Raw genomic sequence first — 25753 nt, forward strand, 5'->3', positions numbered from 1 at the left:
GGCCTATAAACACTATTTACACAGTAGCGAGCAGTGATGCCTGCTAAGAGAGAATGATATTTTACACAGAAAATACTGTGAACCATTGTCAGACTACTTGCTCTGATGAACAGATGAATTTATGGGATGTGGTGAAAATATACATTTTCCTATCTTCTTTGTGAGGAGAGCATGGTGATGGTGGAAGAAAAAGATTGGGACTTGGGTCAGTCTACACTAATTTCCCTGAGGGACAAAGCTGCAATTGAATCACAAATAAAAACCTCTCCTAATGTGTCAGCATGGACATGGATATGAGGTATATAAGGTCTTTGATGCAGGACACACTGCACTGGACTGCTTAGCATTAATTTTGTGTGAAAATCAGTAATGTCTGCACCATCCCATAGATGAGTTGAGTCCGTGTTTCATTTGTTTGATGGAAGTCCTTTCATGAAGCTTGCAGCTACAAACACCGTATCTTCAGAAAGTCAGCTTTTAGGAATTAATAACTGCAACCTCATTTTCAGATTGATGACAATCCATTTTTGAAATTTTATAGTGGGTTCTGAATGTTTTCTCAGCACATAAATGACCATAATCAGCTTTCATTTCAAGTAAATTAAAAAACACCAAAATTGAAGTTACGAGGTTTTCACATGGCAGCGATGACAGTCCTTTCATCAGTATCCGAGTGCTCTGGAAAGAGGGAGAAGAGACTCATTTTAGGATAATCGAGGAAAATCTTGTGATCCCATACAGTATGTTAGCAGTGCTGGAATCAGTGACTGGAATCAGTGTAACTCTGATGAGGAAAATTTCACCGGAAAAACGACTGATTTTTATCATTATGCTGATTGTGTGTTAAAGAAAACAAACCTTTATTGCTGTCTGTTTGTTCTTCTGACTGTTAAGAAAGTTAATATCACCGTGTGAAAAGAATTGTCTTGGTTTATTTGCGAAGAATGACTTCATCACAGTTCCCACAGAGCTACACAAACTTACTCTGATTTTTCTTGGGAAGCACCGGTTCACAAATCTCTCGATAACAAACATCCTGCTGCACTTTATAAGTCCTTTTGTACCTGCGGAGAGCAAAACACGCTTAACGACTTGATCCCTGGGGTTACACACAGTCTGCATTACGTCAGCTTTGAGATGCTAAAGTTTTAAACAGTGCATCTGTCATGATGAGTATAAGCATGCGAGACAAGAACCGCAGATCCCTGCCTTATAAGACTTACAGGTAATGGCACACTCCGCCCTCCCAGACAGGCACACTCTTTGTTTCAGAGTAGAGACGGGTACATGGGTGTGGCACTCGCTGGCACACTGCAAACAGAGGTCACACAACATCAAGTATGAATGTTTTAAGTATTGTCAGCAAGGAAAATCTGTTGGATGGTTTTAGGAGACATGTGGGACGGGACTTGGCCCTTCTCTCGGCCTGATGGATGGTTTCAGGAAAGGAATGTTTAAACAATCTGACGCTGGATGTTTAGGTGAAGACATGTACTCAAGAGGGGCAAGGGCATGTCCAGTGTCTCTTAAAGCACACAGCTTCATCAACATCTAATGATTAGTAGAAAATCATATTGACGTTTTGACTGTGTGGGTGTGTGTGTGTGTGTGTGCGTGTGCGTGTGTGTGTGTTTGGGATGGAGTGGGGGTTATGGAATGTAAATGCCACAGTTCTGTGCAGTAACCTCTGTCTGCAGATATGTTTTCTTTTGTTTTTCATGAGATCTGGGAGCTTCACAACATGTTTTAAAGTATCTGGATGTCTTGATGGGCTTTCTTTGTAGTAAAACTTCTGAAATATCACTGATACAAAACTGTAATTCTCCTACAGAGTGAGATATTTTGGTGTCAAAAAGTCTTGGTCAGGCTGTGGAAGTGGCTCATTATCTTCCATAACGGAGGGGACACTATTGATTATCTATATCAAAACGTTCCTGCCGAGCCATTACATGTTATTAATGCTCAGAGGGTAAGCTTTTTAATTATTAATTCTATTGTACACGTAGAATTAATCAGTCTGGTTCCAAGCCAGGGCACAGCTATAATAAGTTACTTTAATAAAAAGTAAACATGTTGCCATATTCATTAACTTCAATGAGGCATTGGATACTGTAGATAATACATTCCTACTGGCTGCTTTCCATATGACTCAATAAAAAGTAATGTAGGCCTCTCCCAATGGTTGATGTCAACAAACATTAGTAAATGGTTTCAATTCAAAATTCAGTCAGTTGTTCTTCCCTTTTTATACATAATATTTGTAGTTTAATTGAAAAAAAAAGATGAATTCAGTTTCTGCACAGGTGATACAGCTTTATGCTCCAATTCCACCTCCAGGACATTGGTGTTCTCCAGTTTAACAGCCTGTCACAGATGAAACATATAAAACCAGCTGAAGGCTTGAGATCGAGTCACAACCTTATATCTTAGTACATTAAACAGTTTTAACGGGGGGGGGAATCCCATTATACAAATATTTGGGCGTTTGGACTGATGACAAGCATATGGAGGGGATAAGTAAGAACTTGAGATTCTTGGGATTAAATTTATCTATAGGAATAAGGCATTTTTCTCTTGTGAAGACAGAAACCTACTTACTTTACTGAGCATAATATGAAAAATTGATGACATTTGTTCTTATTATTGTTGTTATTATTATATATGAACCATTCTAGTTATCAATCTCAATAAACCTTTCAAGAGTGCCTATTCAAATTATGCTGGAGTGTTATTTTGACTTTTTTGCTTTTTGAGTTCCAGGTTTTTTCAGCCAAAAGCAGAATGAGCCCTGAGAAAATTTTGAGCTGAAGATTTTCCTAAGTGACACAGGAAAGACACAGGTTAATAAAATACAACACAGGTTATGCAGATTTCATGGCGTACACCTTAATCCAAGAGAAGAAGTATGGGCACATTCCCGCCAAACTCTCTGCAAAACTGGTGCTGAACCAGAGTGAAATCAGAATAAAGAGGGATATTGTCCGCATACAGTACACTGCTGTCCCATGCATGCTGCAATATCCTTCTTTATGCACCTTAATCCGCACAGGGCCTCGGGGGATTCAAAAGAAACATTAGGTTCTGTATATAACGCTCGTTCCTTGAAAGAAGGCAAACAGTGCAGTTCAAATCATACGCCGTTTTGTGCCTTCACAGACACTGCATCCAAGCTCTACACTGCTCCACAGCCATGCCCATGAGATCAATAAGCACTTATTGGCCTTTTCCCACTTATGTGACTTACATGCATTTTTTCCTTTAGTTAGGCCTTGAGCTTCACCAAGCCCCCCCGGGGATGTCAGGGGGATCCACTGTCATTGCAACTTGTTCCCTGCTTTTAAGGAACCAGACTTCTATACATAGCTTAATGTTCCCTTTCAGTCAGTTTACGTGATGAAACGCAAATCTTATGGGGAATATCAATTCACTCCCTGAGATGCCCCTGTTGCATTAGGAGAAAGCAGAGTTACAACCCTTGAGACCTCACAGATAGGACCGCAAATGCAGCACTCAAATTTATGACATCCAAATGATAGAATTTCATGAAGGGAGAAACCAGTTAGCTGGTGAGCGGACATCTTTCTTTGAAGAAGCAGCCATACACCTAGTGCAGTGGGCATGAATGCTGCCAGGCAGTTCAATGCTTTTAGATTCATAGGCTCTTGCAGTAGCTTCCACAATGCAATGTTGTAGCCTACAATGTGAAGTTTGTTTGAAAATTAGTTATTGACATATTGACAACACTTGTGATGCAAGCCATTATTGTTAGTAAGAAAAAGACATGTTTAAAAACTTAAATAAGTTCTTAATTTTGACGTTTTACCCTATTTTAAACCCAACAGGAGTTTAAGTGGATTAAACATTCAAAAATGAATTAATTCATTAGTTCGATACACAGTCGGTTACATGTCTATTTCAAAAATAAGAGTAATTCTTTTTAGTTCTTTTCAAAAACCCAAATTACTTACTTCATATTCATATCTTTTAATTTTTCGCTTTTTCAAACTTGACATTAAAGGTGTATTAAACTTGTTCAATACACTGATAGTTGACTGAAACCTGGTTGATTGTTTATTTAAAAAAACTGTTTTAAAAAAAAACAGTTGTACTGTTTAGATGTTTTTGAGGGTCTGTGAAGTTTTGTCAGAAATAGTTATGTTACTGCTTTTGATCCAAAAGTCATGTATAGCGTGAAGAATCAATTTCCCCTAAAAAGCCTCATGAATATTTATTGAAGGCTTGTTCCATTTCACAAAAGCAATCGTAGGAGTGAATATTTATTAAAATAACACAGTAACTCAGCATTTTCCAAAAAGTGACCTACTTTACTGAACACGCCCCATGTATACAGTGTGTGTGGTGTAGTGAGTGACGACATGAACTTACACAGTTCACACTGTCTGCCCTTGAACCCAGTTGCGCAGTCGCAGATGAAGGAGTCACTTCCCTTCACACACGTACCCCCGTTCTGGCAGGGCAGACTGCGGCAGTCCCGGGGCAACTCTGAAAGACAACAGCTGCCATCAGGATCCTCAGTACACAACTATGGGTCTCAAGTTTCAGCCACACTACTCTGCATTATCTACAGCTGATTCCCTGTGTTGATAGCCTCTAGTTCTATTTCTCTTACACCACTTCCTTTTTTTCACTGTGTTCTCTCTCAGGGTTAGTATCCTCTTTGGGCATGAATGATACTCCATTACATCTAGAGGCAGACTAATAAGTAGGCTCTTTCCATGGAGTGGCCAACAGGACATTAATCTCACTTCTGTGTGGCAAATCAAATTCAGCCAGAGTGTAAATAATGCTCTGTTTCCAGCTGGGATCATTTACATGGGCAGATGTGCCATCTATTGGTGAAAACTGCAAAGTGAAAAAAACACGGTCCGACACAGAAAACACCTACCAGGTTTTGTTCTTAAGCCTTCCTCTTGAATCTCGAGTGCAAGGCTGATTTTGTTTGTTGTTTCTTCCATCCTCTCTAACCTAACTGGTGGATCAGGTTCTGCAAGGCAAATCATTTCCTGTTATGAATCAATGTAAAAATGCAAAGTAAATGAGAGATTGTAAATAAGTTCAGCAAAGGTGGGATGTCATATGAAGTAGGACACCTTTAAGTTTTATATATATTTCTCGAATTGCAAAAATGAAAATCAACATTACTGATACTAACTCAATGCAATCAAACCGTATTATCAAAATCACATGTCAGCACTGCTGTAACATCGTCAAGGGGGGTGGAGCAAATCTCAGAACGTAAGCTCATCCTCCAAAGCACAACGTAAGATCTGTGACATAACTTTTTTGTGTTTTGATGTTAAGGCTATAAATACTGAACTGGGCCAAATTTAGTGGAAAATATTTACTTGAGCATCAAAAAAAATAGTCAATATGTTGTTTGGATTTTGAAAGTCAGTATTTCTTTAGTTGTCTCTCTATATCAGAGCAAGCTATATAAAGTGGGACAACATGTTTTAGATAAAGTGGGACAATAAGGTTTTGCAATGGGAGAATGAAATCCAGTTCACATTAGGGGACCACCGGTACTTCAGCTAGTCAAGGCTCTAGTATAGTTCTTGTAGTTAAATCAGGTTCTAAACCTTTAGCCCATCTATATCAAGATGAGCGAATGTAAATTGATTCTACTCGAGTCCTCACATATGATTTTCTTTAAACCAGTGGTTGTTGTAACTTTAGGCTACTTTAGGCTATTAGATTCTGTGCATTTCATTGGCTTACACTATATGCAATACAATGGCTGTCTGGTGTGAGAGAGGGATCGCAGGGAAAGAAAAGAGAAAGCTAAACAAATGAAGTGAGGCCAGAATGAAGGGAGTGACAGAAGGGCTTAAAGAAGTGGAGGCAGGGAGAAGCTAAGATTCCTAGCCAGGACACAGAACGTCCCAACATCAACATTTCAGAGGAGCGTCAAGAGGAAGGGAGGAAGCCTTTCATCGATGAAGAAAATAAGACAAAAAAACACAAACACGGGCAAGAGTCTTGCCAAGAGGGGTTCCCCATGAGAAAAGAGGTTATTCAGTTAGGATTTGGTAATAATTATGGCGTCCCACTTTGTATAAACGGCTGTCCCACTTTGCCAAATGCTGAATGAAATTTGGCTTTGGGCACACTGTAAACAAATGGATGTGTCATGCCTCCTGGGAATATGATAACAACATAGATCCTTCTTTTTTGTTTAGGCAACATCTTGAGCAAATCAGAACTGTATCAATGTGTTGGGCTAGCATGTTGGATAGAGGTTGACAGATGTCATAGACATGCAATAAGTGTCCTATTTATGCTGAATTCATCCTACTTAATATCTTATCAGGGTTTGACAAACATATGAACTAATTATCATTGTACAGGACTATATTTTGATGCAAAAGATCGGTGAGTGGGTTCAATTTAACATGGTAAAGCATTTGCAAACCCAGTTTCTCAGCTGTCAGCTTCCCAGCTGTTGCAGATTTGTTATATTAACCCAACTAATCACAATATGTTTTTATAGCTTGTGAAAGTCATCTTGCCTGTCCTTGGAAGTCAAGGAAATGACATCATTGGATAGGTAATGGAAAATATTAACATGTTAAAATGACTTTTTTTGGGAGTGAAATATCTGACATAAGAAATGTATCAGAAACTGTAATAGTGTCACTGATTTAATACAGACAATCATTAAACCCCATTAAATCACTCATTGAAAATAACTAGCATTTAAAATTAAATTCTAATTCGTATGGCTCCGTCTTAGTTTACTAACATACTGTATGTAGGTCAACCTCTGTTTTAAGTGCCAAAAAGTGTTATACCTACTTTCCCCTAAATGTTTATCACATGGTTGCTTCTGCTTGTACTTACTAGCACGATGTCGTATGGCTTTTCTGGGCATGTGAGTGAACTGAGCTGTTATCTTTCCCCTTCCGTCAATAAGTTCTGTGTATCTGCAACATAGGAAACAAAACTATCTGGTTAGCATTGCAAGCTGAATCACCACCTTTAGACGCAGAGGACACAAAACTCTTATCATACATTTTCTATGATACTGTGATATAATGTGATTTAATAATCATCAACACCCTACTGGTACCTGGGCAGTTCCTCAGAGTTCTCCGTTTCTGCTGTGCCTCCCAGGTCCTGAGGTTGAGATGGGGCAAGTGTGCGACTGACTTGAGTCCCCTGTCCCGTCACTGGTGGCCTCTCTCTCCTCCCCCAGCGGGCCTCCATTGGCACTGGGTGAAAGCAAACGTGTGCAGAATCTTTTCAAAATCATTTATTCAGAATCATGTGAAAGTATCAACAGTGAAGCCAGATTCATAGTGATTCATTTCTGTCACATCCCACAAATGCTATAAATTCTTGTTCTGTGGTCCTATATAGCTAAACAGGTGGGATGTGGCACTAACATTGCCATGGTTAGGGATGATTCCAACTGCAACCACTCATGTCGTTGTGCAATCATGGTACTGGTATATGCTGTGTCCACCTAATGGCACATGTTAATGTAAATGTAGGGCTTATGACAAAATTAGATTCTCAAGTACAAGCACTCACAGGTAGTGAAGGCTAAGTGTTGAGGTATGCTGTGGATCTGTTCCTGTCCCGTGTTCTTGACGGCTGTGAGAGCCAGATAGTAGTGCTGTCCTGGGGTCAGTTCACGGAGGGTGTATGATCCTAACTTCCCGTTGGGTAGGAAGCGACTCCTGGTGTTCAACCCTCGGGTCACGTTGACCACAAAGCCATCTGGGACGTTTCTGGGGTGGCGGTTCCAGGTGATCAGGGCTGAGTTGGTGGTCACATGTGACAGGGACAGGTTCTGTGGGGGCAGAGGCCCTGAGGGAAATACACAGTACATGGTCACAGATTGTACTGATGGCATGAAAAGTATTCTCTTTGCTTTAACTGTCTTTAGTTACAGCTGTCACTGACTAAATAAATTATTAGTTGACTAGCAGCCACAAAATTGTGTTGATTAAAGGAGTAGCCATTTAATTGATAAATGATAACTGCATTTTACTGTCTCCTATAAATGAATGCAATGAAAAGGTGAAATTAATCCTTTACATCTAATACATATAAATACTGCAGTGATGTGTAGAGATGTTCTTTGTAATTTTCCATCAAAAAATGATGGATGAACTAAAAATGTCTTAGTAGCTAAGACCCTATCAACCAATTATGCACCTAATCTATTATAATCAGGCAGCCATACTTTCAGTGTTTTTGTAGGTACTTAAATGTTATAATGGTTGAATGGATTGCTGATTGATGAAGTGTAAACCTACTTGTCCAGACTTGCAGTGGTCCAGCTGAGTGGCTGGTGGAGGGAAACTCATCCGGTCTGATTCCACTTTGAGTCAACACATCCACTGTGTACATCTGACCAGGGAGTAATGAACTGGGGAAAAGAAATAGGTACACAAAAATTGCAACATTAAGAAAGTAACCAAGCTTAATGCCTGATCACATCCCAAAGAGTGACGCAATTGTGGCCTCTAGTGGTTGAAAGATGTACATCAGAGCATGAACCACAGCCATTCCAAGTGCAGCGCTTCAACAGCATCATCTAGTGGACACAGATGATGCTGCAAATCTGTAAAGGGAACTTCTGGGTAACTTTCGAGGCAAAGCGCGGAGCCTGACCTGAAGGCGTACTCGGTGGTGCTCGTGTTGAGCAAGGCAGTGCGAGCGCCACTCCCGTCTGCGGGCGTTAGAGACACGCGCACCTGGCTGACTGCTGCGTGACGAGCTGCCTGAACCAGCCAACGCAGCCAAACCTGAGAGGAAGACACGTTCGCCACCTGCAGCTGCTCCACCCGCCGTGGCCCTGCTCACAAACACACATGTACAGTTGTAAATGCACACAAGCATGCATGCATACATACATACACACACACTATTATCATCATCATTTTCTAATGACTGTTCAGGAGCATTGCATTATAATACACATTTCCACCTTTATTACTATCACTGCATTAAAGAGTGCACTCACTGGTGCGTATTAGTGCGATGGCGGGCTGGCTGATGTCGTTACTGTTGGTGTTGCGTTTGACGGAGAAGGTGGAGATGTTGTACAGCAGGCCTGGCACCAGGCCGCGCAGCACGTGGGTGGACTGCTGTCTGTCCAGGAAGTCTGTTTTGCGATTGCCCCGGCCCAGGGGGGCGAAGGTGACAGCGAAGCCACTGACCAGGCTGTGGGAGGGGTCAGGCTCGTCCCAGCGCAGCTCCACCTCGTTCTCCTCCACACGCAGCACATGGAGACCAGACGGAGGCAACAGGTCTGGGAACAGTGGCAACCTTACATGTCTAATCCATACATCAAAAAATTAAAAAGTTGCCTTTAGAGTATATGAGCTGGACACTGATGTGATGTGGTCATGGATATCAGTTTGGTAATGCGGAGGAATGTGACTCTTACTGACCTTTCTCGCAGTCTTTGCCTGTGTGTCCTATTCTACAAACACAGTTGTAGTTCCCTCTCCTGTCACTCCTGCAGAGGCCACGGTTTCCACAAGGTTGCAGTACACAGGGATTCTCCACTTGGGGGTGACAAAGACAAGCAGTTACTATAGTGTACTGCAATGCTACAGTCAGCACAATATGGTTCATGTCTTGGCAGTCTGCAGTGTATGAATGCTCTGTGTGAATTAGACTTTATCATCAAAATAACAGACTTGGGAGGCAAATCCACTTACACATCTGGCACTGGTCCCCAAAGAAACCTTCTTTGCACACACACATATAATTCCGTCTGTAACCCCGACACACACCTCCGTTTAAACAGGGGTTGGACTCGCACCCGTCCTGCTCTGCACACAGGCATTCAGAAACACAAAGGCAGAATTGGATTACTGGCCTGTAAAATGTATATGTTTCATGTATTTTCATTTCAGGCTATGAAGTTGACAGCAATGTAACAGACTGAATGAATGCTGTACCTAATTCACAGTTCTGGCCTTTGAAGCCTTGGAGGCAGTGACACAAGTAGGAGCCGGGCTGGTCCTCACATGTTCCCCCATGCTTGCAGGGTTCCGACAGGCATTCATCTATGTCTTAAGGAAGATAAAACACACATGTGGATGTGCAAAAATGTATGCGAGCGCACAGAATTTCTTCAGTCAATGTGGCATGCATTGGTTACATGCAGATGATAGAGTTTGAGGTTTATTGTACCTGTCTGACAGCGGTTTCCACTGAAGCCGTCATCACACTCACACAGGTAGGATGCTACCCGGTCCCGACATGAACCCCCATTAAGGCAAGGCTGGGATAGGCACTCATTGATCTCTGCAATGATGTAAAACATATAGTTTACAATAGATGAGTAAACACACTACATCTAGCTCTGCTTTATGGCATACATCAAGACCTACATCAACCCAGAACATTTCAGCAGGATAAACTGTAAGTGTAATCCTGCACACTAGGACTCATAGGATCATCAAAAGACTCCATTTGTTTTTAACTCTGAGCGGTGCTGTTGTGTTTTATGACTGTAGTCCATGTGGAGTGTGTTACGGACCCTCGCAGACGGGTGGCTGGCTCCAGTCTCCCTGAATGCCGCAGATGCTCTGGGTGGCTCTGGGCACAGGCGTGAAGCCTGAGTGGCAAACATAAAGTGCCATGGAGCCTGGCGCTGTAGAGGAGAACTGGACCTCAGCGTGCTTCACCTGAGGTGGTGGCCCACAGCCCAGCTCTGGAAGGAAGTAACACAAACAATTTTACATAGCAGTAATTTTACACTGTGGTAATGATAGAAGTCTGCATGGCCACACACTAAGACAACCTCACATACACATGACTGAGGCCCAAAAGTGGTCTGTGACCTATCCTGCAGTACAACACAGACTCATGGCAACAGAGATGTATTCCATCCACGTTTCGCTTTTTTTGTCCATGTAGAGTGTGCAGACATGAATCACCAGGTTTTATCAGGTCTTACTTTAGATAGTCCATGTGAATCTGGCCATTCTATATCTGTAAATGTGGGCCTGGAGTGCAGCAACACAGCTAGTTAAGGATTATCTCATCTCTCAGAACCATAGGAAAGCCAGTATCTCCACACTTAGCTGCTCAAGATATCTCCTGCTTGTGCTAATCTATTTTTGGCATGAAATCAAAACCATTGGAGTGTGATCTGCACATTATTGTGGAGTGACATATGGTCTGCTCACCTGCTGAAGAATGTGCTGAGCTCCTGCTTGTCTCACAGTGCCTGCCACTGAAGGCCTCAGTGCACTCACATTTATACTTCCCTATGTAGTGAAAACAGGTTCCCCCATTCAGACAGGGGCTGGAGGCACAGGGGTCTGGCTTCCCTGGGAAAAAAACAGCCACAATGAACGTTAGATTGCATGTGTTTCTTTATGTGTGCATTTGCATTGAATGAGAAAGTTTGTGCGTTGTGTGTAAAAGGCTGCCCACTCTAATGAAACACAAAAAAGATGATATCAAAAGAAAATTATTCTAAATTAAACCAAAGGGTTGTTTTAACTTCATTACTATAAAATTGCAGTTACTCAGAGGTTCTCTAGTGCTCTCCATTATTGTGCCAGCAGCAGTTGCACAATATTACTACAGGAGAGAGTTTGAGAAAATAAATCCCAAAGATGAAAAGGCTCATTGCTTTGAAGTGCTGTGTTCCCCAGCAGAGGGTGGGGTAGGTGAGGGCGGCACTAACCCACTTCACAGTGTTTCCCTGTGAACCTGTATGGACACACACATCGGTAGCTCCCCGCCTCTTCCTTACAGGAGCCTCCGTTGCGGCAGGGACCGGAGGCACAGGTATTGAGTCTAACTGGAAAAAGACAGGGAGAGGGGAATCCTTGAAGTGGAGACCGTTCTAGTTTTCATCGCAGAACACACAAAACATTTGTTCCAGAGAAAAATCTTACAGCATAACATAACTCAGTGAGATAGTTCATAACTCAGTCATAAGTAAAAGTAATAGTCATAAGTCTTTCAGCATTGTCATGTTTCATACAACATTAACTGTAATGGCATGTTTCATGGTGAATTAAATCTGTAGTTTGGGGTTGGACCCAAAAGTCAGAGGGATGTTTTGACAAAGATACTTCAGAATATGAATGGATGTGCAGTTATTCCTCAAGTATGCTACCTTTCTCACAGTGCTTCCCCCAGTATCCATATTTGCATTCGCAGGTGTAGCCTCCGTCCCGCTCATAGCAGTAGCCCCCATTCAGACACGGAGAGGAGTCACAGACCGATCGGGGCTGTACTGAAAAACACACCGAGACTTGACTGTGTTCCATTGCACTGGGAAACCTCCTAAATTTTATTTAAGCATGTGTGCCTGATCCAACCATCAGAAAATATAGATCATTTGTTATTGTGTGATGGAGCTGAAACAAATCCTTCATGAGCATTCAACAACATAAATCATTTTTAAATTTCTCTCCGCACAGTAAATGTAACCTGTAAATGTGTCCATATAATTTTTATAATTTTGTTTGTCACTATAGTAACCAGCTGCTCATGCAGTGCACACATAACTGCGAAGTACCCAGTTGTTGGGTCGGTGCCTCAGGCTCTTACCATAGTGGTAGAAGTCCTTACGGTCTAGCTCTCCACCGGTCTGGCAGGTACATAGGTAGGTCCCTCCATATTCCAAACAAGGTCCTCCATCGGGGCACGGCCTGTTGTTACTGCACGGTGTCTGGGTTACTTCTGAGAGGATGAGATGGTGAAACTCAGTCAAATTCTCTCCAGAAGCATCTGTGAACTTACCAAAGACCCAAATTCTGAAGGCTTTTAACATTCATGATTGTCTACATCAAAGCTCTTGTGAGACAAGTGATGAGACAAGTAGGATTGTACTTTCTTCTGTGGCTGTGCAGAATATCATACCCACCAAACTGACAGTAGAGTCCTGTGTAGCCTGTGGGGCATTCACAGGTCCCATTGATGTCCACACAGACACCTCCGTTCTGGCAAAGACATTCCTCTGCAGACACAGAGAGTAAGAGACAGAGAGAGAGAGGGAGACAAAGAGAGAACTCAAAGCTAGAAAGGTTGCTTGGGCTACTTGAAAGCAAGCAGTTCAATTATGCTAATTTTTTAGTATTGGCCAAAGTGTAAACATAGCAGAAGGTATAAATGGTCAACATGTGTTCCGTATGTTGAGTTTCTTTCATCTGCTGTACTGTAAACTCTGTATTGATTCACTGTCATTTCTCTTTCCCACATCTTTTCCCACAAAGTTCACAGGACCAGACGATTGCCAGTCAGCACGCTGCACATCCGCTCAGTACAAATTGTAAGAATGTTTTTATTTTCCTCTCCTTCCTAATTGCAGCAGTGGATCAAAGGAAGTGGCCGTATCACTGCTAAACGGCTTCCCTTTGAAGTCCCGGGAGCTCGGTGGAGGGTATTATTTTTCTGATGATATGGAGCATATTTTGTGACCAAAATGTATGGCCCTCAGGGCAATTAATGGATTGTTAATTTGCTAGAGCCACTTTCATTGGCCACCTGTGCGGCCTGGGCCTTTGATCTGAGAGCCTGATTAGGCGCTCCTGAGTCCCACTACTTTCTCTTCCTTGGAGGATCATGCTCCTTTTTCCACTGTGCCTTCCAAGTGAGCCAGGCAGGAAAGTATTTGGGAGATTTAAGAGAGCCTATATAAGCACTGATAGTTATTTCAGCTCAAGGGTGAGAAGTAGCATGCATTTGCAATAGCTCAAATACTATTAAAGAGCTTTCGGTGCAAGAAAAAAAACTTGCAAAAGCTAGTCTCGGTGGATGAAACTAATCTCTCATGGGAGCCTAACCTCGGGTTTAAAAAACACACTTCTTATTTCCTAAAACACACATAATATGACAGTCATAGACATAAATTACAATACAAAATATCAGATGCATTTCTCAAAGGAAGGTATGAAGCATTAGGCGAGGATAATAGCACTGTACATATTTTGTGAACAAATTGCCCTGTGGTTATGCAAGCAGCAGCTGTGCTTTAAAGCAGTGCTATAGTGTAGTGCCATGGCCAACTTCCAGAGAAGCAAGTGGCGGTGTCGGAGCATGCATATTTCAACAGCTCTGTCTGAAGAAATGACCTGAATACCAAAGACCAGCTTTGACTCATAAAGGGGCCTTTTTAAGTCTAGACAAAGCACTTCCTCTTGTTGGTAAACTAATAAAATGTGCTATAAAACAATTATTCACAACATCAAGCGACTGCTGTTCCCAGGTTCCTGTAGTAAACTGGGCGAGGCCGTGTCAGTTTTGATAATTACAATAATCCATCATCACAGCAGCCTCTTCCAGGGCAGAGGTCCAAATTCCTGTGGGATAGCACAGCTCCTCTTCAAATACCCCAGTCTGCTCTCTACCTGTCCAACTGCCTGCAGTAAGAGTTAGCTGGCCGGGTGCATTACCTTCACATTTGTCGCCATAGTAGCCTGGACTGCATGTACAATTGTAGATTCCAGGGCTGGTGTATTCACAAATCTGGTGCTTCTTGCAGTCTTCTCCTTCACAGAATACTGTAGATGGAAAAGCATGAAATAAAAAAAAAAAACCCTTTCGAAAAAGTCTGGCAGGGCTTTAACTGTACTTGTACTTGCTTTTACCTGTTTGATTTTCTGCTTGAGTTGAATTCACCTGGAGCACCACCAACTCTGAGAGAGGAAGACAAGAAAGTGTCTTATGTGAGACTTAGATCGATGCTTTATTTGATAGATAGTTACAAGAAACTTGCATATACCACAGTCATAAAATGAAGGGAAGCCATCCCAAGCTTTAGTTCTGGCAAACCATTAAGAACCACATTAATGCTGAGGCTCTGAACACCGGAGATGCCACAAAACCTTTCAACCAATATACCAGGTCACTTAGCCACAGTTCTCAGCCACAAACACTCATTTCACTCTCAGAGAGGTAAGTTAGGTTTCCCTTTGTGCTTGTTCCAGTTGGACAAATGTTATATTACAGGAAGCCAAACAGAGAGGAGAAAGTAGGACTTACAGGCTATGTAAACATTTTCTATCAAGAACCATTTTTCCGAACATGCTCCTTTACTTCCTCTGGCAGAATTCAACCAAGTTGATGAGGTCACCTGTCTCACAGTGCGTTCCAGTGAAGGCAGCGGGACAGATGCAGGTGAAGTTGGTCACCTGATCGATGCATTCTCCTCCATTCAGACAGGGCTGGGATTCACATTCATTTATGTCTGCGGGATCCATAAAAACACAGTCAAATCAAGCATCAGTGGAGCTATCCAGATAAAGAAATATATCCAATCTAGATTCAATTTCACATTGAGACCTTCCCATCTTCACATGGAAAAGCAAGAAGTTGTTGTTTAAGACACTGAGCTGGATTAAGAGCACTGAACTTCCCTTCTGCAGGCATAGAGTTTCAATGACCAGGTGTCTGGTATTAAGAGTAATCCGGTCTCATGTAGAAACAAGGATTCATGAACTGTGCAGGGCCCAATAATTTAATTCCCCAAAGGGTTCAAGTTTCATCAACAATCAATCACAAGAGGGGCTTTGAATGCTATATTAGGAAAGGTCTTCTTGGAGACTGACTTGAATTCAGTGAACTTTCTCAGTGCGGTTCATCGCTATACTTTGTAACCATAGGAAAAAAGCAGTTTGCAAATCAATTCAACCATATCCTCGACTTGGACCCATTTGTCCAGGTTGACTGGGAAACTCTCTATGGACAGAGACATCTGCCAAAAGACTGAGTTTGATGTAGAAAGCAGCAGAAAATATTTCCTCCGGAGAGGGATGCCCACTTTCCCCGAGACCCTGAGAAACCCCGCTCACCTGTCTCACACAGGACACCAGTGTAACCCGGCTCACACACACAGGTGAAACTTCCAACACCTTGTACACACAGCGCGCCGTTGAGGCAGGGTCTGTCTTTGCACTCGTCAATGTCTGCAACAACACACAAACACACAGAGAGACAGACACACTCGTGGAATATTTACTCAGCTGATTAATATATCCGCCACACCGCTCCCCTCACTCTGCAAGTATGTGCTGCTGGCTGTGAAAGGTATTAGAGGAGGTTTGATACATCTCCACAGGCTGGACTGTGGGAACAGACACAGAAAGGCCGGACCAAGACATTCTAAAATGCTTTTTGTGGAAACTGCTTAATGAGGCAAAAATACTTGTATTCATCAGAGTTTTTTTTCCAGGTATAGGGCTCATTTAGTACGTGCAGTAGGTAGGAGAACAAAATTGGCAGAGAGGAATTCCTAATGAATAATGGACAAAAAAAGAAACGTGTTCATGTGGATTCCTATGATCAAACAAAAAAAAATTCAGAAAATTAAATCAACTGTAAACCAACTTAAATGGTTTATGTTTATGTTATGTAGGCTGAGTTTTGATTATTTTGACTTTGGGCCATTAAGCCCAGATTAAGCCTCATTAACTGCTTGTTTTTGCTTGGTCATGGAATTTGCTGAGTTTTAAAAAATAATTTCTGACTTTGTCAAAAATTCTGTTTGTACTATAGTGAGGGTTTATGACTGTGAGAAGGTCCAATTTAGCACACCATGTTTTTGTTTTTTAAAATGATCTCTATGTTGCTTTTCTTTTTCTAGTGTTCAATCACCCTTACACCTGGAAAAAAATCTAAATATTTGTCAACATGATTTTTTTTATTCAAATTCTTGAGCAATTTCCACATAAATAATTCTACAGAGAATATACTAGAAGGAAGTAATGAAAAATGTAATGATAAACAGCATGGATACGTATGCAGGATTTAGCTTTGAGGCAAAAAGGTGGTTGGATGTATCAAAGTGTCTGTGGTACCTGTTTCACACAGAGTCCCAGTGTATCCAGGTGGACACTGACAGATGAAACTATTAATCTGGTCTTTACAGGTGCCTCCATTCTGGCACGGATATGAGGCACACTCATTTACATCTATGGAGACAGGAAGAAATACAAAGGAAGTAGTATGTTTGCTTTTAAGTAGAAACAGTAGAAAAAACATCTGGCTAAGACAGAAGGTTGGTACGGAAGGTAAAGTCCAAGGAGAATGCCAAAAATTGGCAAGAACCTGATACCGGTGTTACAAGCTGATGTGACTAAAGGAAATATCCTATCAGGTTGTCCCTTGGCAAGTCAGGTGAAATCCAACTTTTACAAGCTGACACTATTTTTCCTGGCCGATCTCAGGTGGGTGGCCAGGGCGGATTGATTCAGAGCGCACAGTGTGTCAAGCCAAACAGAGCAGGAAGTGGTGTCAACCATAACTCACCGATCTGGCACGTTCGACCAGTGAAGCCCGCCAAGCAGGAGCAAGTGAAGGAGGGGTTGCCTGTAATACAGTCATCGATGCACTGACCTCCATTCAGACACGGTCGCAGGTGCGGGCACACTGAGGCTGCAGACAGGGGACAGTGTGTGTTGTAACAGGAAGCTTAGAGGCAACAGTATCGAGACTAGAAAAGCATTTGAATAACCGTTCTCTTAGAATCAGGTCTCACCTGAGTCATTGCAGCCCCCCACTTCCACCTGTGCATTGTCTATACGGAAGACCCATCTGCCAGGATAGCCCACGTTGGTCGTTCCCTCCACATCCACCACATCATCCGTGCGAGAGCCGGGGATGTTGAAATAGCGCTTGCCATCGCCAGCATTGAAACCTGCCTGGGAAGAGAGTAAAAGAGGCAGACATCACAAAAGATCACTGAGTTACAGTTTAGACACATGGTCAAATTTGTTCATATATTCATGGGAAGCAGGTCGCACATTGTACATTTGTGCACACTGTAATTATGCATTTGACTGTCACACAAGTGCTGAAGTAGATAACTATGTGATCTTACCTGCGCTGCAATCCCACCCAGCCCAGCCAGGTCTCCTCCACTGCTGGCATGCATGCCTGTGGTCCAGGTGATGTTATTGTACTGGAATATAGTGAAGGAAAGCTCTCCATCTGTGATGAGCACCACTTGGAAAGTGTTCACCTGCATACGAAGGAAACAGGCTTCAGGCAAACCACTGCTAACTTCCATGACAATTGATGACAATGCATGTATCTGACAGAATACTAATAGTACAGACTGCACCATCTCAGTCTTAGGCTTTAGACACAGTAGTCTCCTGTAGGCCTATGGTTGTTGGGGCAAAATGCAAGAAATTCCACAATAGGCTATCCCAGGATAGCATTTTTTTCTTTATTCATGAATGTAGTCAATGCTAAGACTTTTACTGCTTCTTGTGATCACAGATGCCATTAGGATGGTAACTCTACAGTCAAAGAAGCTTTCCCTTGTGTACTTCAAAGCCTGAGACTTTGAGATTATCTTAGGCCTAGCCATCAATCAAAACCGTACTGAATAATTAGTATTTTGCAGCTATTTCACAGCTGTAGTAGTTACATGGTAATAGCAGAACTATAATGTAACATGTGAGTTTATACCGGCGTGAGGGAGTTGCCTCCAAAGAAAGTAACTTGGTGCCATGTAGAGATGAGGATCCATGTTGCAGTGAAGTCGGGGAATTCGGAAAAGTACATCCTGACGTCATCGGTGGCCCTCTTTAGGATGGAGGGATTCTTACTCTCCCTGTAGAAGACTTTCCCTGCCCGACGGTTGTCCACATCTGCCCAGAACGGTGCCACCACCCTTCGGTCCCCGGCAATTGGAAAAGCTACGGGTGTGAACTGAGACACCTCCCTCAGGAAAGACACGAGGCCATTGTTGTTTACCTGAGGAGGAGATAGTTGGGAGTGAGGTTAAATTTGTACAGTCAGTCTCAATATCTCACTCTTGGGATAAGCTTAATTTGTTAGCATTGGAAATCCATTCTACCCAAGCCACTCTCTATTGCTATGAAACGGTAGGTTTAGTCTGGGCTGGAGTGGAAGAGCTGAGGAGAGGCGAAGGTGGACAGACGGAGGTATTCTGACCTTATGGGGCAAACAGCAGCATGGGGGCAAGGGTCCCATAACGGATGTTTGCACTTCCCATGTAGCAAACAGACGCTAGATTTATTCTGTGAAATGACAGCAGCTGAGAAAACCTGGTTTCCACTGCTCACACACCTGCCAAGTCATCATACCAGGAAGGACATTCACGGTTTTTAAATCCTCAGATATCTGCCAACAGCAAAGTAACCAAGTGAATGAACCCATCCTCCTCTTGCCCACATATCTCCTCTGTGAGAAATGCATAGTCAGCACTGCAGCTACGGGACATGTTGAAGTCCTAAAAGATTACTGTTCAAATACAAAAGGTAGATTATAGGTGTTTATACATTTTAGGCATTTAGTTGATGCTCTTATCCAGAGCAGTTACAGTGAGTGCAACAATAAGCAACAATTCCAAGATTGTATTACAGATTGTATTACAAGCAAACAATAGTAAGGATTGCAAGACTCAAAGCCACAGCATCCAGACAAGAAATGTGACAAATATTCCTGTGTTGCTACAATGTTCATGTGTGATAGAGAGGTGCTAGGTAATGAAAGGCAGCCTGCAGAAAATGGAAAAGATTTTTCCAACAAGACAGGAGCAAGATCAGGTGTAAATGGAGCAGGAAGGTATGGGAGAGGTGGAGGTAATTTAGGGGAAAGAGAAAGGCAGGAGAGAGGGGGATGTGAAATGTTTCTAGAGGAGACGGATTCTCAGTTCACACTGGAAGATTGGGAGGGACTCTACACAATTGCTGATGTTGGTAATTTGATTGATAGTTTCTGAAGTGACATTTAGTAATCTGAATGTACGGAGAGAGGTCTTATATCAGAGATGTCAGTTCATGTTAGACCAACCACTGAACTAACCTGTGAACATCCTGAGAAACACACTGCTAAACCTGAGCGGAGAGGAAACTTGTCTGGCCTGAAGGGCTGAATCCACGTGAAAGGCCTTCATTCATGCACCATTTCTGCTTATTATCAGCAAGTGCAGATTCTGCCCGCCGCGGCACCTATCCTGTTTCTGCTAATCGCTGCAGTGAACTTTGCCTTTCCGCAATCGGGGCCAGTGGCATGTGACAGTGACAAAGCAACGTCAGACGGTTAAGGCTTTGCTCCCTGCATGTATGAAAACCATAATTTGGAGGACTTCGCTGTAAAAACAGCAGAGGAAGTTTTGTTTGGCCCGGCGCGGGGGCTCAGTTAATTGCCCGACCACAGTCTTCCCCTCTGCATCAGCGTGATGTGGTGAGAACGTGGCCGATGTGGGGAAAGAGACGGCCGTCTGCAGGGGCAGGGCCCGGGGGTCAGCCAGAGCGCCATCTGATACCATGAGCAAAACAAGAGAGGGCACAGGCCTGGATGAATGGAAGAGGGGAGGATGAACATAAAGTACAAACTTCCCACACCCACACGCCCGCTAATGAGAGACCTGTGGTGGCAGCGGTCTGGAAGTCACCCATCTTACAGCAAAATTAGTGTAGGAAATCATGCTGAACACTAAATAGAGTTTATACTCCAATACCGGAATATGTTTAGTCGCCTAATCCAATCTCTGGTAGCATCTGGAACTGTTTAAACAAGTCTATTTCTTCCTGGTTGAGGAATCTTTTTAAATATGGGACTATTTTGACATGGACATGACCTGAGAGGGATTTAAAATGATTCCTGTATGACTGAACTTGGCGCTTTATCCTTTTGATCACATACTTTTCTTCTAATGAGAGTGAGAGTGAGCAGGTTCAGAGCTGCCTTGTGTTATGCTGTAATATGACCAAGGTCAGAATCACAAGGGAGAGGTACTATCAATCAACTTAGTAAGAAACATCTCTGTCTCTCTCTCTCTCTCTCTTACTCTCTCTCTCTCTCTCTCTCTCTCTCTCTCTCTCTCTCTCCTTCTCCCTCCCTCTCTCTCCTTCTCCCTCTCTCTTTTACTCTCAATGGTGCCACTTCACTCTACAACACCCTTGTTATTTTTTGGGAATTCTTTGCCGGATATATCCAGGGTTTTTCTTGGGTGGTTTTCTTTAGAGCCAAGTAATTTATGGACTAAAATAAACTTTCATCTGGGAAAAGTCAAGCCAAAGCAAACCCCTAAATGAAAAAGGTGCCCGAGGATCAGCTCAGGAAAACATTAGCCTTTCCTTGTCAAAAAGGAGGTTTCACAGTCACCTTGTCCAATTATTAGATGAGACCAAGGGAAGTGTCTTTGGTCTGTTGGCCTGGAACCCTCAACCCCAGCTCACTTGCATCTCCACAGAGGTTAGCCAAGGCATTAAAATCATTTCTGGAACAGCGTGGTGTGACTCTAGAACAACTTTTATATTACATGGCTGTCTTTGTTTAATAAAGGAAACATTTATTCAGTAGAAATTTATCCAATCACAGTTTAAAATCACCAAATACTCCTATTAGGGCCTGCAGATTTCAAAAAGACAAATTTAAGACTTTTAAGACAGTTTTAATGCTACCTGGGATTGAATTTAAGAGCAATTTAAAAACCAAAATAAAGAAACAAAGTTGGCAAAACCAGCCTATTTCCAACTGAACACAGCTAATGAAAGCTCTGAAACGGGCATAAATGGGCACTATAAGAAAAAGGGGTTGTGTATTAATCTGAGTGGACATGCAGCACAAAGAGACATATCATTGAATGGTGAAAGAAAAAACAAAACAAACATTGCATGTGTAGCGCTGTATTTGAGACATTTTAATATGTTTTAAGGCCTTCTCTTATTTTAAGACTTAACTAAGATTTTTTCAGACTTTTTCCATGGTGCACAGATTGATTCTAACATCTCTCATTCAACTAAATGCATATCCACAGAGGTATAGGTAGAGGCACACACACACACACACACACATACACACACACAGAGTACAATGAATAAAGCTCAAATAGTGTACACTTCATTGGGCCATACATAGTGGTGAGTGAAACTGAGTGAGTGAAATTGCGCAAACTCCAAGTGTTGAAGTTCTTCAGAAGAGCAGATGAGCAGATGAGCATTAGCAGATGTGCAATCTGTGAGGAGTGCAGTTATAGTATGGCCTTGGCAGGATCCTCTCCAAACCTATTTGGGTTTCTTTAGTAGCTGATTTCCAATCACAGGCAAGTGCAACATTAATTCATAAAGTCTACTGGATAAATTATATGTTACACCATGTAAACATTATGCATGCTACTAGCCTTAGAAAGCTTGAACCTCTCCACTGCCAATGAGAGTTTATCCATCTCCAATAAATGCCTTTGATCATAACCATCTACTCTCACATCTGCTTTTAAACTTGTGTTCTTTCCTCTCTGACCTTGGTTGTCCTCCTTCATGTTCTTTACACTGGCCATCCGTAAGATTAGTTAATCCGTGAATTGCATTGTTTGGAAGCCCCTAAGACACTTTGCAGATACATCTGTGTTGTGTTAAAGTGATTGGTCATCTCTCAGATAAAGCAGCTGGACAGTTCCAGGGGGAAGACCCCTGCCATGTTATCTGAGGCATGGGAGGAGGGGGACCCGGAGGAGGAGAAGGAGGAGGAGAGATCCCAGCAACATGTGAAAACTCCCAGACACAAACCATAACAAAGGGACAGTCTGGTTACCAGGAGGTAGGAGTGGGACTGGAGCAGCAGCCAGGGGGAGGAAGCCCGGGTTTGTAAAGGGATTTCAGGGTTTTCTGATGGGACATTAGAGACCATGCTGTCACCAAGTCTTGCATAGCTGTGGCAGTCCTTAAATCCACTGTTACCAAAAAAAGATTTGGATTTGTTAAGCACAACTGCTAAAAATAAGAAGATGTCAGTGTATTAAAGACTTGCTACAGGAGGGGAGACAGTTAAGGGTTCAGCAGGAGCTGCAGTGAGGGGCTTCAAGGAAACACTTTAAAGCACATGGATTGCTAACCAGAATCAGTTATGATAATACCGTAAGACAGGATCCAAGAACCATCTAAAATCTGTTTGGTTCTACAGCTTCCATGTGGCAGTGGCCCAAAGGCTTGGAATGAACTCCTGGGAGAAACTATTCATATGAATTTGCCCCTCAGTACTCACTGAAATACTACCTGTTCTAAGCAGCTCTCTGGTGGCAGAGATCACCATGTGGCTTGTATGGTTTACAGCAGATGTTTAATGGATTCAGGTGAAGCATTTAAAATGAGCGTGACTGTAATTTCAAGTGCCTGCCACAATCTGTTATGCCTTGGGTGACTACAGAATTACAGTCCAACTACAGCATATCACATCACAACTTACACAGCACATTTTAGAATGTGAAGGACCGAGCAGCCTGTAACTTGTCGTATCTTGCCTAGTTTCACGATTGTGTATCAGCATTATTATAGGATAACCGATGCACTGGGATTCACTGCAAAACTCAGAACTACTAACAAGACACACAAAGGTGTTCCTGTTTGTGCCAGTAGTTGTGATACACAGTAGCTCAAGACTACTGAGTTTATAAGTTGTCAGAGCGACACAGTGATTTTTAATGTGCAGCAATTGCATGTCTGTGTATGTGTCACTGTGCGCACTATGTGTGAATGTGTCTGAGCGCGCGATACCACTGCATTAGGAGACTGACCTCACTCTCGCTTGGCATAGATGCTTAGATTAGAAAGGTGACCTTCGACCTTGCCCATTGTTGCCATGGTATCTCAGCCTCCCCTGCCACGGCTTGGACAGGCAGAAGGGAGGCGGGGCTCAGAGTGAGGAGGGGACAGGGGGATTCAGAGAGCGAATGCGGATGCATAACCACAACAGGTGGTGTTGATTTAAAGGAGTTCTGCCTTTCCATGTGCTGGAACTGAACCCCATACATGACAAAGGCAGATCAAAGTGTGTTTCACTGTGGTGCGCGAAAATCCCTGTCAAACCATTCAGCTTCCTCCCATGAGCGCTCTTTCCCTCTCCAGCGCACATATTTTCCCCCGCTCCGAAACAGAACTGCTCACAGATGCTCCGCTACAACAGTAAGAACACAAACTGTCATTTCCTTTTACAGCTCTTTGTAGACGCGCTAGAACAGGGCTTACCACTGTTCGGCTAATAGTTTCTCTCTCACTCTCCCTCTGTGCACATGAGAGCCCTCAAAGTGCGAGGAGAGCAGATGTAAAGTGAAGAGAATGTCGAGGAGGATTATGATTCCAGCCACGGGGGAAAACTTGATATTCTACAACTGAGGTTACACACAAGAGCCTGTGCACACAGACACACACACACTCTCAGAGGATACTGTATTGTAATAGCTGACTGTGTGCAAAAGTTCATCGTACTGAGGTTCTTATACAATCCACACCATGTCAGTTTTGATTGCCAACTGCCAAGCACATGCACACACAGACAGACAGACACCAATAACAACAGTAATTGAAGCACCTGGTCACATGTGAATGAGCACATTCTCTTTACTTACATAGAGTCCTGTGTGGCTGTCACCAAAGAAGGGGAAAGCAACCGAGATCTCCACCAGCCCGGAGCCTCCGTCGTCCTGAGCGATGGTCTGGGAGTCCCCCTCGTCCTGGCCAAAGGGGTAGAAGTCCTCCAGGGGGACAGCAGGTTCCACCCCAGGCAGCAGGTCCAGGGAGAGCAGGGTGCAGAAGCAGGGCAGCAGGGCTCGCAGCACCAACACCATGGCCTCAGCCACCCAGGGATGGAGCTGACAGCAGGCACCGCGGAGGGGAGGGAGGAGCGCACACCTGAGGCAGCAGAGCAGAGCAGAGCAGAGCAGAGCGGAGCAGAGCAGAACAGGACAAGACCGTACTTTCCACCTCTCAACCGCAGCCACAGCTCTCTGAATCCACTTCTGTCTGAGTCTCTTGCTCTGCCTCTTTTCCTCTCCTGCCCTTTAGTAGTGAGCTGGGCTTCTTGTCTGAGACAGGGGAATACTGTAGATTCCTTGCATTCTGCTTGCTGCTGGGTGCTGCATGAGCTACACTCCGTCTCACAGAAATGAAATGAGGGAAGGAGTGAAAGAGGGGGAGCAGAGTGATTCGGCTGAGATTTTTTTTTTTTTTTTTTTTTAAACAATCCAGCGATTTGGTCCCTGATGGTCAGCTTAGAAATATCCTCAATAAAAGCTCTATTCTGCCTGCCAAAGGAGTTCTTTCAGTTCTGGCCCCACCTCCCCCACAGGGATTCACTACCTTGCATAATTAGTCCTTTCCAGCCAATGGCTGAAAAGAGGCTGGTAACTGGATAACCACTGGGCGGATCTATGATAATCAAAGGGCTGCTTTAAAGAAACTCTAACAAGGCTTTCCCCTCTCCCCGAAACTCTTACTATGTACAGTTACCTAGGCATAGCAGGGCATGTTACACAGTCAGAAGACATGCATGTGCACTGTTGTGAAAATGCAACACTGTAAGTATGGTGAGAGTGTGTGAATTGTAATGAAAGAAAGTGAATAGTAGAACAGTACTTAGTAGATGTTTGCACAATGTAGATGCACATGCCGATGAATACACACACACACACACACACACACACGCACACAAATACTTGTGGTTTCTAATCAGCAAAGGAAAGACCACATATTATCTCGGGATTTTAAGGCTGTCAAGGATAACAGAATGATTGCCAGTAAAACTTTCAAGGAATGATGATCCCCACAGACCTTGGAGTCTGCAACGATCTTTGAAAGAAAACACCAAGACAGCACTGGCAACAGAGAGCGAAGGTCATTCTCTCACTCATACCACTATATCCACAAACGCTTTTAATGGTGCAAACCAAATTCTGGAGCTCACACGCCATGAAGGAGGAGTCTGGTCACTCAAAAAGTTTACAGAAACATGAAAATAAATTAGACTTTTCAATTTTTTTTCGTGAAAATGGTGC

At 43.0% G+C, this 25753-nt stretch overlaps 1 protein-coding gene across 1 annotated transcript; it reads right to left on the reverse strand.

Annotated features, from left to right (window-relative positions):
- Positions 1-6: 6 nt before the first annotated feature.
- sned1 (sushi, nidogen and EGF-like domains 1) lies at positions 7-24547 on the reverse strand. The gene is made up of 32 exons (XM_071926195.2): positions 24329-24547; positions 18424-18711; positions 17828-17968; positions 17486-17648; positions 17257-17382; positions 16806-16919; positions 15801-15914; positions 15083-15196; positions 14598-14645; positions 14403-14510; positions 12875-12967; positions 12559-12690; positions 12122-12241; positions 11684-11800; positions 11178-11321; positions 10526-10699; positions 10177-10290; positions 9942-10055; positions 9699-9812; positions 9426-9542; positions 8996-9283; positions 8644-8827; positions 8286-8398; positions 7555-7833; positions 7091-7232; positions 6862-6944; positions 4907-5005; positions 4387-4503; positions 1224-1311; positions 985-1064; positions 859-882; positions 7-678 (listed from the first exon to the last, which is right to left on the reverse strand). The coding sequence occupies exons 1-32, from the start codon at positions 24545-24547 to the stop codon at positions 635-637; spliced, it is 4215 nt and encodes a 1404-aa protein (XP_071782296.2). The 3' UTR covers positions 7-634.
- Between the last annotated feature and the right edge of the window lie 1206 nt (positions 24548-25753).

This window comes from Centroberyx gerrardi, chromosome 9 (genome assembly GCF_048128805.1).
Source record: "Centroberyx gerrardi isolate f3 chromosome 9, fCenGer3.hap1.cur.20231027, whole genome shotgun sequence".
In the NCBI taxonomy this organism is placed as follows: Eukaryota; Metazoa; Chordata; class Actinopteri; order Beryciformes; family Berycidae; genus Centroberyx; species Centroberyx gerrardi.